A 15,261-nucleotide genomic window follows, 5' to 3' on the forward strand; every position below is an offset into this window, starting at 1 on the left:
CAGCATGAGAGTGTGTGGTTTTAGCAATTTAAAAATTATTCCAGGTCATGGACTTTTGGAGTTCACTTCTGATTAGTGGAAAGTACAACACTGGACCCATTAAATGCCAGGTATCTGCTGATATAGTAGTCTCTACTACGTGGGTCTGCATTTTCAAACAGTCTATAGCAAGTGGTAAATGAACAAGTTAAGATTTAAATGACAAGCATTAGATATAAGCCTTGGTAGTTAATATCAGTGAGAAAGCATAATGGAGAACTGAGTATTAAGATCTAAATTTGGGGCTGGAGAGATGGCTCAGAGGTTAAGAGCACCGACTGCTCTTCCAGAGGTCCTGAGTTCAATTCCCAGTAACCACATGGTGGCTCACAACCATCTGTAATGAGACCTGGTGCCCTCTTCTATATACATAATAAATAAATAAATCTTTAAAAAAAAGATTTGTTCATTTTTTTAAAAAAAGAGAGAGATCTAAATTTGAGTTCCTGTGCTCTCTTTCTCTCTGTCTCTCTCATTTTTGAGACAGGGTTTCTCTGTGTAGCCCTGGCTGTCCTGGAACTCACTTTGAACTCATAGAGATCCACTTATCTCTACCGCCCACATGCTGGGCTTAAAGGCTTGCACCTCCCTGCTTTTTTTTTAACTAGCTGTGTATCCTTGACAAACAAAGCCATTGACCTCAATGATCTTATCTGTTGAGTGAGGCATGAGTGAACTCAGAGCATACTAATTTTTATGTAATCAAATGTTACTGTTCCAGTAATTAGAGTGTCTTATTGGGATCTAATGATTTTTCAGTAGATGGAAAGCTATTCAGGACTTGAGTTAAGATCTGATCATGCTGATGGATCTTTGGGATTTGAAATTGGAAGAATACATACACAATAGGCAGAATGATGACCTCCCAAAGATGTCCATGTCCTGATCCATGGAATCTGCAAATATATTATTATAAATGTCAGGTATGAGTTAAGTTTGCTGAGGAAATTGAGATTATTAGGTAGCTAATCCTGAAATAGGAAGATTATATTGGATTATCTGGTTGGTTCAAGACAGGATCCTTCAAAGTAGAACAGAGAGAGGAAGACATAACTACAGAGAGATGTCATGTGTCTCACTTTGAAGATGAGGAAGAGGGACACAAGCCAAAGAGTTTGAGCAGTATCTAGACGTGAGGACTAGCTCTTCTAGAGCATTGAGAAAGGAATGCAAACAGTCGAGGCATGTAGCTCAGAGGCAGAGCATGCGCCTACTCTGGCCCCTAGCACAGAGAATAATGACATGCAAGAGTGGAATAAAACTATGTCAATGCCTTTACTTTTCTCTTTAGATTTGACTTTGAAATAGCATCTTATTCTGTAACCCAGGCTGGTCTGGCAGTCACTCTGCAAACCAGGCTGGCTTCACACTGGTAACAATTCTCCTCCCTCTGGCTCTTGATTGCTGTGATTATAGGCATGGGTCAGCCACTACACCTGGCTCAATTTTAGCACAGTGTGACTTGTGTCCAACTTCTGTTCTATAGTACTAGATGATAATACACTTGTACTATCCAAGTCACTAAGTTTGTATCAATTTGTTTCAGACACAACAGAAAACTAATACAGTATCTATGACCATCACTGTGTGCAGATTTATTCTGTTTCTTGTGGTGGAGCAGAAAAAACACTAGGCTGGAAATCTGAAGAACAAGGTCCACATTCCAATTCTGCCATTCAATAGTTACGTCACTACCACTAAGTAGTTCTTTGAGTTTATCATGGGCAGCGCCGACCTCACAGAGTTGTTATGAAAACAAATGAGATCATGGGTGTGTAAGTGTTTTTTATAAAGCTGCAATGTATCCTATGCTTGTAATAAATTACTATTTACAGTGCCTTGTATGTGATACACAAGAAAAACTTGATAATTAGTCTTTGACAGTCCTTGGCACTGATGAGGAAATGGGATTGCAAAACGTATATTAGGCACAACAAGGAGAAAAAGATATTATAAATGTATCTACTACTAAACTGATTACAATATAATTAGGAAGATAACATTCATAAGAAGATTTAAACAGGAACTTAAAATTTATATAAATTGATAACATACAGAAGTCCCATGGTTCTATATGATTTATATATGATTACTCACCAAGAAAGCAATGCAAACAACATGTATCTCCAGTCCAGGCATGGAATGGGTGATGTGTGTGTGTAAGACTACTCAGTGAAGGCCTGTGAGAGGAACCTCTTTAGGTGGAGGGGGTGGCTAGATGGAGATTCCCTGACAATTCTCCCACAAACTGTATCTGACCACAAATCCAGGCACCACACTGTGCATTTTAAGGCACCAGCAGTCAGTTCTACTATTTCAAGTGTTACTCATCTTGTTGCCATTCAGTAATATTTTTTTCTTTTTGGCAACAATTTCAAACTTACAGGAAAGGTGCAGGAATAGTAGTACAAAGTCAATTTTTCCCTGAGCCTTTTGAGAGGAAGTGCCCAACTGACACTGCAAATGATTGAAACTGGGCTATCTTCCCTTCCCTTCCATTTTCTTTATTTTTTGATGATAGGGATCAAACTTAGGCCTTTGTATGTGCGAAGCGTATATTCTACCACTAGCAGAGAGACCCAGTCCTGAATCAAGAAGTTCACATCAATGCATTACCGTTGGGTTACTTTTTACAGGGGGGGGGGGGAAGGGATATGAACAAACACTGTTCACCCCAGATAGGGCATTAATAGTAGACCAAAGTAAAGATTCCACCAAAATCCAATTTAGCAAGTCAATCAGTTTGTTGGACTTTCTTATAGGCACGTGGGTGACCCCCAAACAGCCCATCACTGCAAAGTCACACTGCATCATGGGTAATGGCCTCATGGATTTCCACTTTCTTTATTTCATATTCATTATACATGGACCATGTTACACAAGGACATTTTCATGCAAGTATGTATCGTACGTACATTGAGCATTTTCCTCCCTCACATCTTTTTAACCTCTGTTTTTCACCCTTCTCTCTCTCATTGGTCCCCCTCATCCCCAGACAACTTCACTTCTATTTTCATGTCTTATAGACATATACAACAGTATGTATCTACATAAAGTCTAAGAACCATAAATGAGAGAAAGCACCTGATATTGGCCTTCCCAAGGCTGGCTTAATTCACTTAACATGATTATCTTCATTTGCATTCATTTTTCTACAGATGACTTAGCTCCATTCTTCTTTATAGCTGAAGCAAAGTCCATCTGTCACAGCCATGTGTGCATCTCACAGTCCTTTCACCCATTCCTATGATGCTGGATGCCGAGGCTGGTTCCATAACATAACCAAGCTATTGTGCCTGGTGCTGTAATAAACACTGGTGAGCAAGTATCTTTGTGATATATCAACTTATAATCCTTTGGTTTAATATCCAGGAATGATACAGCTAGATCATATGATATAAAGTTTTAGTTTTTTTTTCTTTTCTTTTTTTTTTTTAAGGAATCCCATACTGGTTTCCATAGTAATTAGGTTAACTTACATTATCTCTAACAGTATATGAGGGCTTTTCCCTTTTGTCCACATTACCACCACCACTTGTGATTGTTTTTCCTTGTTTTTCCCAGTCTCATGTAGCCCAGACTGGTTTCAAACTCATTAAGTCACTAAGGATGACCATGAACTCTTTGAGCCTCCTGAACCTGCCTCCTGGGGGATTACAGGTATATGCCACTACACCTATGTTTAGGAGGTGTCAGAAATTGTACCATGGGTTCCAGGAATCTAGCTTGGCTTGTCAGGCTTGAGTGGTAAGTGCTTTTACCTGCTAAGCCATCTTGCTGGCCTTGAATGATGTCATTCATTTGTTTGCTCGCTTGTGAGATTGGGCTCTCATATAGCTTATGTTGGCCTTGAACTTTCAATGTACAGCTGAGACTGGCTTTGAACACCTGATCTTCCTGCCTCCACCTCCCAAATGCTTGGATTATAAGCATGTGCAACTATACATAACTTGGTGTGTTTTAAACCAATCTGCTAATCTAATTTTTTTGGTTGGAAATTGACATTCAGATATTATTGAAAGATGTGTATTCATACTTATCATTTTGTTGGTTTTGTGGTATTTGGAGTATTCCTATCCTTCTCATGTTTAACTACTTTTCTTATATGATTTTCCTGTTGTGATTTAAAAAAAAAAAAAGGCTGGAGAGATGGCTCAGTGGTTAAGAGCACTGACTGCTCTTCCAGAGGTCCTGAGTTCAATTCCCAGCAACCACATGGTGGCTCACAACCATCTGTAATGAGATCTGGCGCCCTCTTCTGTATACATAATTAATAAATAAATCTTTTTAAAAAAAGATATATTTTAAAAAAAAACTGGGAGAGGAAAAGGTTTTGTAGGTGGATTTTTCTGTCCTGCCATCCAGCTCCCAAATCACAACACGGAGACTTATTATAAAGTATGAAAGCTCAGTCAATAGCTTAGGCTTGTTTCTAACTAGTTCTTAAAACTTAAATTAACCCATTTCCATTCATTTATGTGCTGCCACGTGGCTCATGGCTTGTTATCGCATCTCCTACATGCCATGCTTCCTCTGTGTCTGGCTGGAAACTTCCTTTCTTCTTTCCAGCATTCCCTCTGCCCCCCAAATCCTGCCTAGTTATTGGCCATTCAGCTTTTTATTCAGCCAATCAGAGTGACACATGTTCACAGTGTACAAGAAGATTATTCCACAACAGGATTTGTTTCCTCTTTCAATTTACAGTCCATCATTGAGAGAAACCAAGGTAGGAACTCAAAGTAGGAGCCTGAAGCAGAACTCACAAAGTAATGCTGCTTACTAACTTGCTCCCAAGCTCATAGACACCTACCCAGGGATGGCACTGCCCACAGGATGCCTTCCTACAACAATTAGCAATTAAGAAAATGCCCCCATGGATATGACTTCAGGCCAATCTGATGGAGGCAACTCCTCAGTTGAGATTCCCTGTTCCCAAGAATGTAAAGTTGACCACAGGATTAGTGGTCACAGACTCCTTTAAATATTGTCTACAGGTCTGCTTTAATGGCTGTGGATTCTTTTAGACTCTTCTCATTGTGGAAAGCTTTTTGTCTTTATTCATTTATGACAGATAGTTTTGCTGCATACAGTAGTCTGGGTTAGTATTTGGTTTCTTCCCGAGTTTGAAATACATCATTTCAAGTCTTCCTGGCTTTTAAAAGTTTCTGTGGAGAAACCTGGTACTGTTTTGATGGGCCTGTCTTTTTTGTGTGATGAAGTGTTTATCTCTTTAACTAGTTTTTTTTTTTTTTTTGGTATATTTAGTGTTTTAAATGTAATATGACTCATAGAGGATCTTTTCTGATTTTGTCTGTGCCTCCTAGGCCTAGATGAGCATCTCTTTTCCTAGAGTTGGTGAATTTTCATCTATGATTTTTATTGAAAATATTGTCTGTGCTTTTGGAATGTAACTTTTCTCCTTCATCTATGCCCATGACCTGTGTATTTGGTCTTTTTATTTTATCTATCTATCTATCTATCTATCTATTTATTTTTTGTGTGTGGTTTTTGGAGACAGGGTTTCTCTAGCTTTGCGCCTTTCCTGTAACTCACTCTGCAGCCCAGGCTGGCCTCGAACTCACAGAGATCCGCCTGGTTCTGCCTCCCGAGTGCTGGGATTAAAGGCGTGCACCACCACCGCCCGGCTGTATTTGGTCTTTTCATAGAGCCCACAGACCTTACATGGTCTGCTTCTATCTTCTTATTAATCTCTGAAAGTTTTAGTTCCTCTATCTTATCTTCAGTCCTGATATTTGTCTTCCCTCTGGTCCATTCTATTGGTAAGGCTTTCCACAGAGCTTTGCATTTGGTGAATTTATTTATTTATTTATTTATTTATTTATTTATTTATTTATTCATTCATTCATTCATTCATTCATTTATTTATTTATTTATTTATTTATTTACAGGAGATGGTTGCCAGATCTCAATGCAGATGGTTGTGAGCCACAATGATGTGGGTGCTGGGAATTGAACTCAGGACCTCTGGAAGAACAGCCACTGCTCCTATCCTCCGAGCCATCTCTCTAGCCCCCCGCCCCCGGCTTATTTTTAATTATGAATGTCTGGCTTTGCTTAGCTTTTCTCTTGCTGTCTTTTCTTAAACTATCCTGTCTACTTCTTGCCTCTGGGCTTTTCCCGTTCTCTTACTTCTGTAAATCTTACTCTTACTCCATGGCTGACTGTGTAGCTGGGTGGCTGGCCCCTGGAGTTCTTCTTCTCTGGCTCCTTCCTTTTCTCCCCGCCAGATTTCTCTTATACATTCTCTCTGCCTGCCAGCCTTGCCTAACAATTGTGATCATTCCTTCTCTTCATTTGCTCACACACTGCTTAGTGAGTACCTACAGCTTGTTGGAAAACATTCTAAGATCTGGGAATCCAATGATGCACGAAACAGGCAAGCCAATGCCATATTCTCTGGAATGTTCTATGTGATCTTTGCCACGGACGCATTCCCTTTGTTTCCAGATTGCCAGTTTAACCATACTCAGAGCTTTCCATTAAGTTTCTTTCCACACCAATCTTTATTAGTTTAGAAAACTTACATTAGCTTAAATTTTCCTTTGGGGACATTCTCTGGAAAGGGTGTATCTGTTTGTGTATCTCCACTAAAGTTATTGATAATTATAGACTTAAAATTTGTATGTTTTTTTTTGGGGGGGGGCTTTATACTCAAATTTCTACACTGAAAAAAAAAAAGAAAAAAGAAAAATGGTAAATTACAGAGACATCATCTTTGCCCTTAATGTCTGCTCTTGGGACTAGAGGGGGGACAGGAAAGCATTGAAGAATATGATTGTGGTACCAGGATACTTCAGAAAGATATGGAACTCTTCATGAACTTGCCTATCACCCATGAGCTGACCTCTGTATTGGTCCAGTTTAGTAGATGTGCTACCAAATGGAGCACTCTGTTTCTTTAGTGTCCATCTCTCCACCAGCTCTCTTGTGAGCTCAAGAGAAAGGGAAGTATTTGTTCGTTACTTCTAATTTCTGGCACACAGCAGGACATCACTTAGTTATTTAAAGGAATGAATGTTTCACCATAGGGGAAAATCTAGCAAGTTGCAATTAAGGGCATAAATTATTTTTCTCCTTAGGGAAAAATATGATAGTTGAACTGGAGATTTCTTATTTTTGGCATTATTGCTTTGGAGATAGACACACACACACACACACACAAAACGTCCCTGTACAAAGCGTAGACTATGCCACCTCAGGTATCTACTCAACATTTACTATTGGTTTTATAATGCACTGGGCAGCCATTCTAGGACTGGAGAGACACAGATGCAGCTTTGAATGAGAGGGGTTCAGTGGAGTTGCTTAAGAACTGATAAATCTTTGAAAGTGCACTGAAACCAGTATATCTCAACACTCTCAAATTCTTCTGCCCCAATTCACCTCTCCAACACATTATCCTCCTGCCCTGTATTGTAGTCTTGGCATTTGTTGCTTTTGAACATATCGTTTATTTTATGGTCTGTTTCTTTCCATAAGATCTTCAAGAAGGCAAGGATTTGTTCTTTTTGTTTGTTTTGTTTTTTTGAGGCAGGGTCTCAATAGGTAGCCCTGGCTAACCTGGAACTGCTATGTAAAACCAGGCTGACCTCGAACTCAAGAGACATTCACCTGCCTCTTGCCTCCCTGAGTGATTCAAGGTGTGGGTTATCACACCTGTAACGATTTGTGTTTTGTTCATGACTCTATCTTCAGCACCTGAAATTCAGGGGCGCAACAACATCTACCGGTTTCAAGTCTTTTTTTCGTTTACTCATGTTGAAAACATTTCCTCCATGTAGTACGATCTCACTATCTAATGTTACCCGCGTACTGTATCTTGTCATCTGCTTTTTATTTTATAGTGTGTCTGTTCCAGTCTCAGCAAAGGCTCTGGCAAACAACAACAAAAAACTTGGGAAAGTAACTTGAGGGCAGCAGCCTAACATGTTTTTGCTTTTCAGTAAAAGTTGGCTAAACTTAAAAAGGCAGACCGAGGACTCCAGTCTGTGGGGAAGCTAAAAAAAAAAAAACAAACAAAAAAATTTCGCATACAGGAGTGAGATAACCAAACCTGTCTTTTAGGCACTCTTTCGGATTTTTGGGCGAGAAAAGAACCAACGGGATGGAAAGGTGCAATTGTTATTTCCGGTGCTTAGTGACCCACAAGAACAACGTTCATCTCGGGATAGAGTAGGAAAAGACTTCCGGTGCTCCGCATTTTTAAAAGACTTGCTGAGTCACTCTGAGAGCAGAGTACAAGAAATACATCGCAAATGGGTGAAGAGGAAGGTCAGCATCCACTACCTCGACTCACGTCTGGGTCGTCTCGCTGGGGAGTATTTCCTCAGAGACGCGGAGCACTACGCGGCTTCCTTAAAACAGCCACCCGAGCACGTCACAATCGCAGCAAAGCTTCTCCCATCATCCCCCGCCTCTTTTCCTTCGCTCCGCCCACGTCAGGTTTCGAAATGCTCTCTGGGTGCGTCAGGAGCCCGGCCGGTTCCTATTGGCTCCTCTCCTTTCGTGCTCCTATTGGCTGTGCCGGCAAACGTGACGGCTGTCCTGCCTTGTGATTGGCTAGAATCCACAGCGTCATTGGCTGTCAGGAGGGTGGGATGAAGGAAGTCGGTGTGAGCGAGGCCGGGTTGGAGGAGGGGTTCAGGCCTGTCCTCCCCAGCGGCTGCGGCAGCAACAACGCCGGCCGCCGCCGCCGCCCCTGGGACGCGGAGGAGGAGGAGTGGCTGGAGGAGTAGGAGGAGGAGGTGGTCCTGGGGAGCGGGATGTCCAGCGCTACGACTTGCTGGTGAAGGCTGAGGAGAGTCGCGGTTGCTGCAGTCTGTGCCACCGGGAGGAAGTTGTGGTGTGAGGCCGGGCGGGAGCTTACGGCTCTGGGGCGAATCGGAGCACGGGGTCTGTGTGAAGACTCTGCGAGACCTTTTCCTACGCTGACCATGCCTGGAAGAAACAAGGCGAAGTCCACCTGCAGCTGTCCAGACCTGCAGCCCAATGGACAAGACTTGGGCGAGAGCGGCCGGGTTGCCCGTCTAGGAGCGGATGAATCTGAGGAGGAGGGACGGAGCGGGTCTCTCAGTAATGCCGGCGACCCTGAGATCATCAAGTCTCCCAGTGACCCCAAGCAGTACCGGTGAGGGACGAGGCTCGGACTGGGGAGAACAGGGTGCGGGCTTCGGTTGGCGCTGCCGTGACTTCTGGTCTCCGTGTCTCCCGGAGGAGCAACAGGGCGTTATTACTTCTCATCCCAAATGTGTGTTTGGGTGGAGGTGGCAAGGGCAATTTGGGGTGTTCAAAGGGAGTCTCTGTGTAGCTCTGGCCGTCCTGGAACTTTCTCTGTAGACCAGGCTGGACTCGAACTCAGAGGTCCGCCTGTCCCCTAAGTGTTGGGATTAAAGGTGTGCGCCGCCATCGCCCGGCTAATTTTGACTTCCATTAAAGCCAGGACTGAGGTTTCCATGAGGAAGACAGGATGGATGGTAAGGGGCGGTTTGGTGTGTTACGAAGAAAGATTGAGAGTTGGTGATCTTAATTTTCGAGATGTGTCTGTTAGTTCTATTCAGTTTCAATACAAAGGTATATCAGAGTCCCTGAAGTAAAAGAAAGGTAAAACGGAGTGACAATTACGACGAGGATGGTGTGCTTTTAGTAAAAGAACTTTACAACATAGCCTAAGATGGGGTGGCTTGTGACCATGGGTAGTTCGCCGTAACTATAATGGCTAGATGACTTCTTCCAAAAAAATGTATTAGATAGGACTTGGGCCTCAGTTGGGTGAATGATAGGCTTGTAAAATCCCATCTAATCCAGTGTTTCAATCAGTAATGAGTGGTGACTCAGTCCCCACCTGAATGAACATAAGAGTTAGCTTGTTTGAACCCTAGAGATCTTTTCTTCTTTCTTCCACTCCTATTTTACAGAAAACTCAGGTCCAGAAAGCAGTGACACATGCCAGGCGGTGGTGGTGGCACATGCCTTTAATCCCAGCACTCAGGAGGCAGAGGCAGGTGGATCTCTGTGAGTTCGAGGCCAGCCTGGGCTACCAAGTGAGTTCCAGGAAAAAGCTTAAAGCTACAGAAAGAAACCCTGTCTCGGGGCAAAAAAGATTGTATGTATAAAGTTGGGGATTTAGCTCAGTGGTAGAGCGCTTGTCTAGCAAGCTCAAGACCCTGGGTTCGGTCCCCAGCTCCACAAAAAAAAAAAAAAAAAAAAAGGGAAGAAAGCAGTGACACATCCCCCCCTCCCTACACACACACACACACACACACACACACACACACACACACTTCAAGACCAGCTTCATTTCTCTGTATATTTTTTGACAGGCTGTCAGGGTCAAGGTATCTTTATAAATAGGGGATAACTTTTCTTATCAAAGATGTGGTTATAACATGTAAGTGAACAAGTAGAAAGCAATAACATCATGTGGTTTTTACTCCCCAGTTTAAATTGTCCGTACAGGCTTTAGTGGGTTTTGTTTGTTTGTTTGTTTTTTGTTTCCTGTTCATACAAAGTTACCCAATAATAGCTAAATGTCAGATACTGTTCTGATTATTTTAGATGTATTTATTCATTGACCTTATTTTTTGCAAATTGACTTAAGAAATACTTAACTAAATTTATGTGTCAGATGCCAAAGTAGCATTTCTGCATCTTGGTCATATATACTGCAATAAATAATTTTTTATCCGGGGTGGCATACAAAAATGATTAAACTTATAGTGTAGGAGGATATAGACATTTTAAGAAGTAAAACCAGGGCTGGAGAGATGGCTCAGAGGTTAAGAGAACTGGCTGCTCTTCCAGAGGTCTGAGTTCAATTCCCAGCACCCACATGGTGGCTCACAACCATCTGTAATGAGATCTGGTGCCCTCTTCTGGCGTGCAGGCATATATGGAGGCAGAATGTTGTATACATAATAAATAAAAATATGTTTAAAAAAAAAATAAACCGAGAGTGGGGCATGGTAATGTAACCCTATAATCCCAGCACTGTGCAGGCAGAGGAAGGAGAATCAGAAGTCAAGAGTCATTATATAGCTTGGGCCACATGAGACCCTGGCTCAAAAAGCAAACTGAGGAGGGGGAAGCAAAATCAGGGACCTAAGGTTTATGGCACTCCTCCTGGAAGTGTATATGATAGAGTAGATTAAAGAATAGAGTAGGAAGTGATAAGCCAGAGTGGCTAGAGAGCTTCTTCCAAAAACGTATGAGACAGGCCTTGGGCCTCAGTTGTTGAATGGTAGCATGTAAGACCTCTTCTAATCCTCCAGGGTCATCTGTAATGAATGGTGACGCAAACCCTACCTGAATAAACTCCTGAGCTAGTTTGTGGGACAAGGAAAAGAATACTTCAAAATAGAGAAAATGCACCTGGATGTGGTGCACAGCTTTAATCCCAGCACTCGGGAGGCAGAGACAGGAGGATCCCTGAGTTCAAAACCAGCCTAGTCTATAAATTGAGTCCCAGGAATGCCAGGGCTACACAGAGAAACCCTATCTCAAACAAAAACCAAACCAAACAAGATGCTTAAGAGTTACCAAAAACAAACAAACAAAAAACAAAAACAAAAACACGTACACACACAAACCAAGCAGAAAAGACAATGCTTAAACCTTGAGTTTCAAAAAAGGGAAAACAAAACAAACCACATCAAGCAGAAAAGATAATGCTTAATAGTTACTCTGAGTAAATTGTTGAATTTCTGTTTTATGGCCTTTGTTAAATCATGATCTTCCCCTTTTGACCACTTTTGCCTTTTTTAATGTACTGAAGTTTCAAATTGACTTTTTTTTTTTCTTTTTGGTCAGGCTCTCACTAACTGGCACGTCTGGAACTCACTGTGTAGACTAGGCTGATTCTGAGTGCTGGAATTATAGACGTGCACTACCACATTGTCTTACAGTTTGACTTTTTTTTTTCAGAGCTGAGGACTGAACCCAGGGCCTTGAGGCAAGTGCTCTACCACTGAGCTAAATTCCCAACTCCTAGTTTGACTTTGAAGAAAAAGGTTGTTTTTGTTTTTGTTTTTGTTTTTTACTTTAAAGTAAAGGTGGAACCAGTCTTTTGTCACCTAACACAAGCTAGGGTTATCTCCAAAGAGAAAACTGCTGTTAGGAAAATGTCTGTAGGAGAGTCTGTGGGGCATTTTCTAGGTTGATTGATATAAGAGGATTCAGCTCACTATGGGCAGTGCCACCCTTGGCAGGTGGCCCTGGGCAAGCCTTGGAAGGCAGACCAGTAAGCAGTGGTCCTCCATTGTCTCTGCTTTAGTTCCTGCTTAAGCTTTCCTTCATGATGCACTGTTAGCTGTAATATGAAATAAACCCTTTTCTCCTTAGGGTGCTTTTGGTCATGGTGTTTATTATTACAGCAACAGAAAACACCTAGGGCAGAAATTGGCCCTAGAGAATGGACTATTGCTGTGATAGACCTGACCATGTTGTTTCAGGAGGATTGGATTTGGAACTGTGGTTGGAAAAGGCCTTGAATGCTCAGAGACTAATGGGCTGTTGTGGGGGATCTTGGAAGACAAGACTGTTGAGAGAGGTACAGATAGATGATAGAGGCCTGACTTGTGAAGTTGCGGAAGGAAGCTAAGTGTCCCTCAATAGACTCCATTGAGGCTATTTGTGTGATATTTTGAATTAAGAATCTGTGGTTTTGGCAGCTAGGGCTTAAGAATCAGCTGTGATTTGCAAGAGACTGGTATCAGTGAAGTAAAACCATTGCTTTAGTGGACAGTTGATGGTGGTTAGCTGGTGCTGAAGTATCAGCCATGATTCATACGAGATGCGCATCACTGAGGTGAAATCTTCGGCAAAGTGTTTCCTTAGGGTCAGCACACAGAAGCTGTAGTACAGAGGATGGCTAAGGCTGCATCTTAAGTGGATAGCCAAACTGGGTAATGTGTAAGAGACTCCCACTTGGTATTGAAGGGTCCTGGGGAGCTGCTGAGGTTTGGCACCATGTGACAGGGTCAGAGTCCCGGCTGAGAGGCCAGGAGGCCATTGCTGAAGGTTCAGGCTCAGTTTCAGTGGAGGTCCTAGAATATTGGAGATGTCAGAAACATGGGATGACTGCCAAGAATGGAGCAGCTGTGGAGTGGAGCCAGCCTGAGCTTGTGGGATGAGCTTTGTGTGCTGTGAAGGACAGAGTCAGAAAAGTGGGCTGCCTAAGCTCTTTGGAGCCCAGGAAATCATTATTGAGTACCACGCCATGGAGCTAACAGATTTAATTAACAGTGCTGGATGTTGTTCTGCTTTGAGTTAATTGTAACTGCCCTGGTTCTTCCCTCTTGGAATAAGCAATAAGTAAGTCTTTTGATTTTACAGACACCCACAATTGAGACATTTTGGATTTTTATTTTTATTGTTTTTCCCCCCTTGGTTTGTTTGAGACAGGGTTTCTCTGTGTAGCTTTGGAGCCTGTCCTGGAACGCACTCTGTAGCCCAGGCTGGCCTCAAACTCACAGAGATCCTCCTGCCTCTGCCTTCCAAATGCTGGGATTAAAGGTGTGCTCCACCACTGCCCAGCTTCACTTTGGATTTTTTTTTCCAGAGCTGAGGACCGAACCCAGGGCCTTGTGCTTGCTAGGCAAGCGCTCTACCACTGAGCTAAATCCCCAACCCCCACTTTGGATTTTTAAAGAGAGGTTGGATATAAAGAGACTGAACTTCTAAAGTGTTGAAAATTTAAAAAATTTTTACTTTTATTGACTTTGTGGATTTCACATCATGCATTCTGATCCCCCCCCATCTCCCTTGTCCCCTCGAGTTCTCCCTCTGTCCTTGCAACCTCTTCCCGAAACAAACCAAATTTGAAAGAAAAACCCCAAACCAAACAAAACAAAACAAAAAATGAAAAAACCAAAAATGAAAATTTTAAAAACTGCGGGACAGGTTGGGGATTTAGCTCAGTGGTAAAGCGTTTGCCTAGCAAGCGCAAGGCCTGGGTTCGATCCTCAGCTCCCCCCCAAAAAAGAAAAAACAAACCTGCGGGGCTTTGAAAGTTATACTATGTTTTGTATTGTGATAGTAACATGAGAACTTAGAGATAAACAAGAAGGCAAAGGTTGTGGGTTAATAGTGATGTATTTGTATGTCAATTTGACAAGGGGTCAGTTTTGCTGGTTAATTTTTTGTTTCTGCTTGTTTTTATTTATTTATTTTTGTGAACTTTATACAAGCTAGAGTCATCTGGGAAGAAGGAAGGAACCCCTATTGAGAAAATGCTTCCATCATATTGGCCTATAGGAAACTTTGTGGGGCATTTTCTTGATTAATAGTTGATTTAATAGTTGCCCGCTGTGGGCAGTACCACTCCTGGGCAGGTGGTCCTGGGTTGTATAAGAAAGCAGGCTGAGCAAGCCATGGAGGGCAAGACAGTAACCAGTGATCTTCCATGGTCTGTGTGGTCTGCGTTTCATTTCCTGCCTCCAGGTTCCTTCCTGGACTTCCCTTCATGATGATAGCTGTAAAATGAGATAAACCCTTTTCTCTTCAGGTGGCTTTTGGTTATGTTGATTGTCACAGAAATAGAAAGAAAAGCAGGGCATTGGTGGAAGTTGATAGCTAATGCAGAGAATACTGCAGAGAATAGGAAACAGTTGTTGAACGCCAGAAAGAATTTGTGGATTCTTTGTGTGCACAATGGCAAAAGGAGAATGATGTTTTAAGATTAATCTGAAGGCTATTGCTTAGAGTCTTTGTCAAGACTGGTTTAGAAGGCAAAGTTGTGTGTTGAGTAGTGTGTACACTGGCACATGTGACACCAAGTTTTCTCTAAGTGGTATGCTCCCTCTTCTTTTTGTGTGTGTGTGTTTTTATCTTCTTGAGACAGAATTTCCCTGTGTAGCCCTGGCTGTCCTGGATCTCGCTCTGTAGACTGGCTGGCCTCAAACTCACAGAGATTCGCCTGCCTTTGCCTCCCAAGTGCTAGGATTAAAGGTGTGTGCCATAACATCTGGATTCCTTTTTTATTTTTAAATCTTTAAAAAATTATTTTATGTGTTTGAGTGTTTTATGTGCATGTCTAGTGCTCATAGAGGCCAGAAGATTGTTGGAACCCCTGGAACTGGAGTTACTGGCAGTTGTGAGCCACCATTTGAATGCTGGGATCTACCCAGGTCCTCTGGAAGAGCAGCAATTGCTCTTATCCACTGAGGTATCTTTCCAGCCCTTCAGTTTTCTTTTAGCTGTTCCCCT

At 42.3% G+C, this 15,261-nt stretch overlaps 1 protein-coding gene across 1 annotated transcript in view; it reads left to right on the forward strand.

The window, feature by feature from the left end:
- Positions 1-8,657: 8,657 nt before the first annotated feature.
- Nrdc (nardilysin convertase) overlaps positions 8,658-15,261 on the forward strand; it is a 67,877-nt gene continuing 61,273 nt past the window's right edge. The window contains exons 1-2 of the mRNA XM_036178591.1: positions 8,658-8,791; positions 8,852-9,187. Coding sequence (XP_036034484.1) covers positions 8,658-8,791; positions 8,852-9,187 — 470 coding nt within the window. The remainder of the gene's footprint in view (positions 8,792-8,851; positions 9,188-15,261) is intronic.

The sequence above is a fragment of the Onychomys torridus genome, chromosome 2 (assembly GCF_903995425.1).
Source record: "Onychomys torridus chromosome 2, mOncTor1.1, whole genome shotgun sequence".
Lineage (NCBI taxonomy): Eukaryota > Metazoa > Chordata > Mammalia > Rodentia > Cricetidae > Onychomys > Onychomys torridus.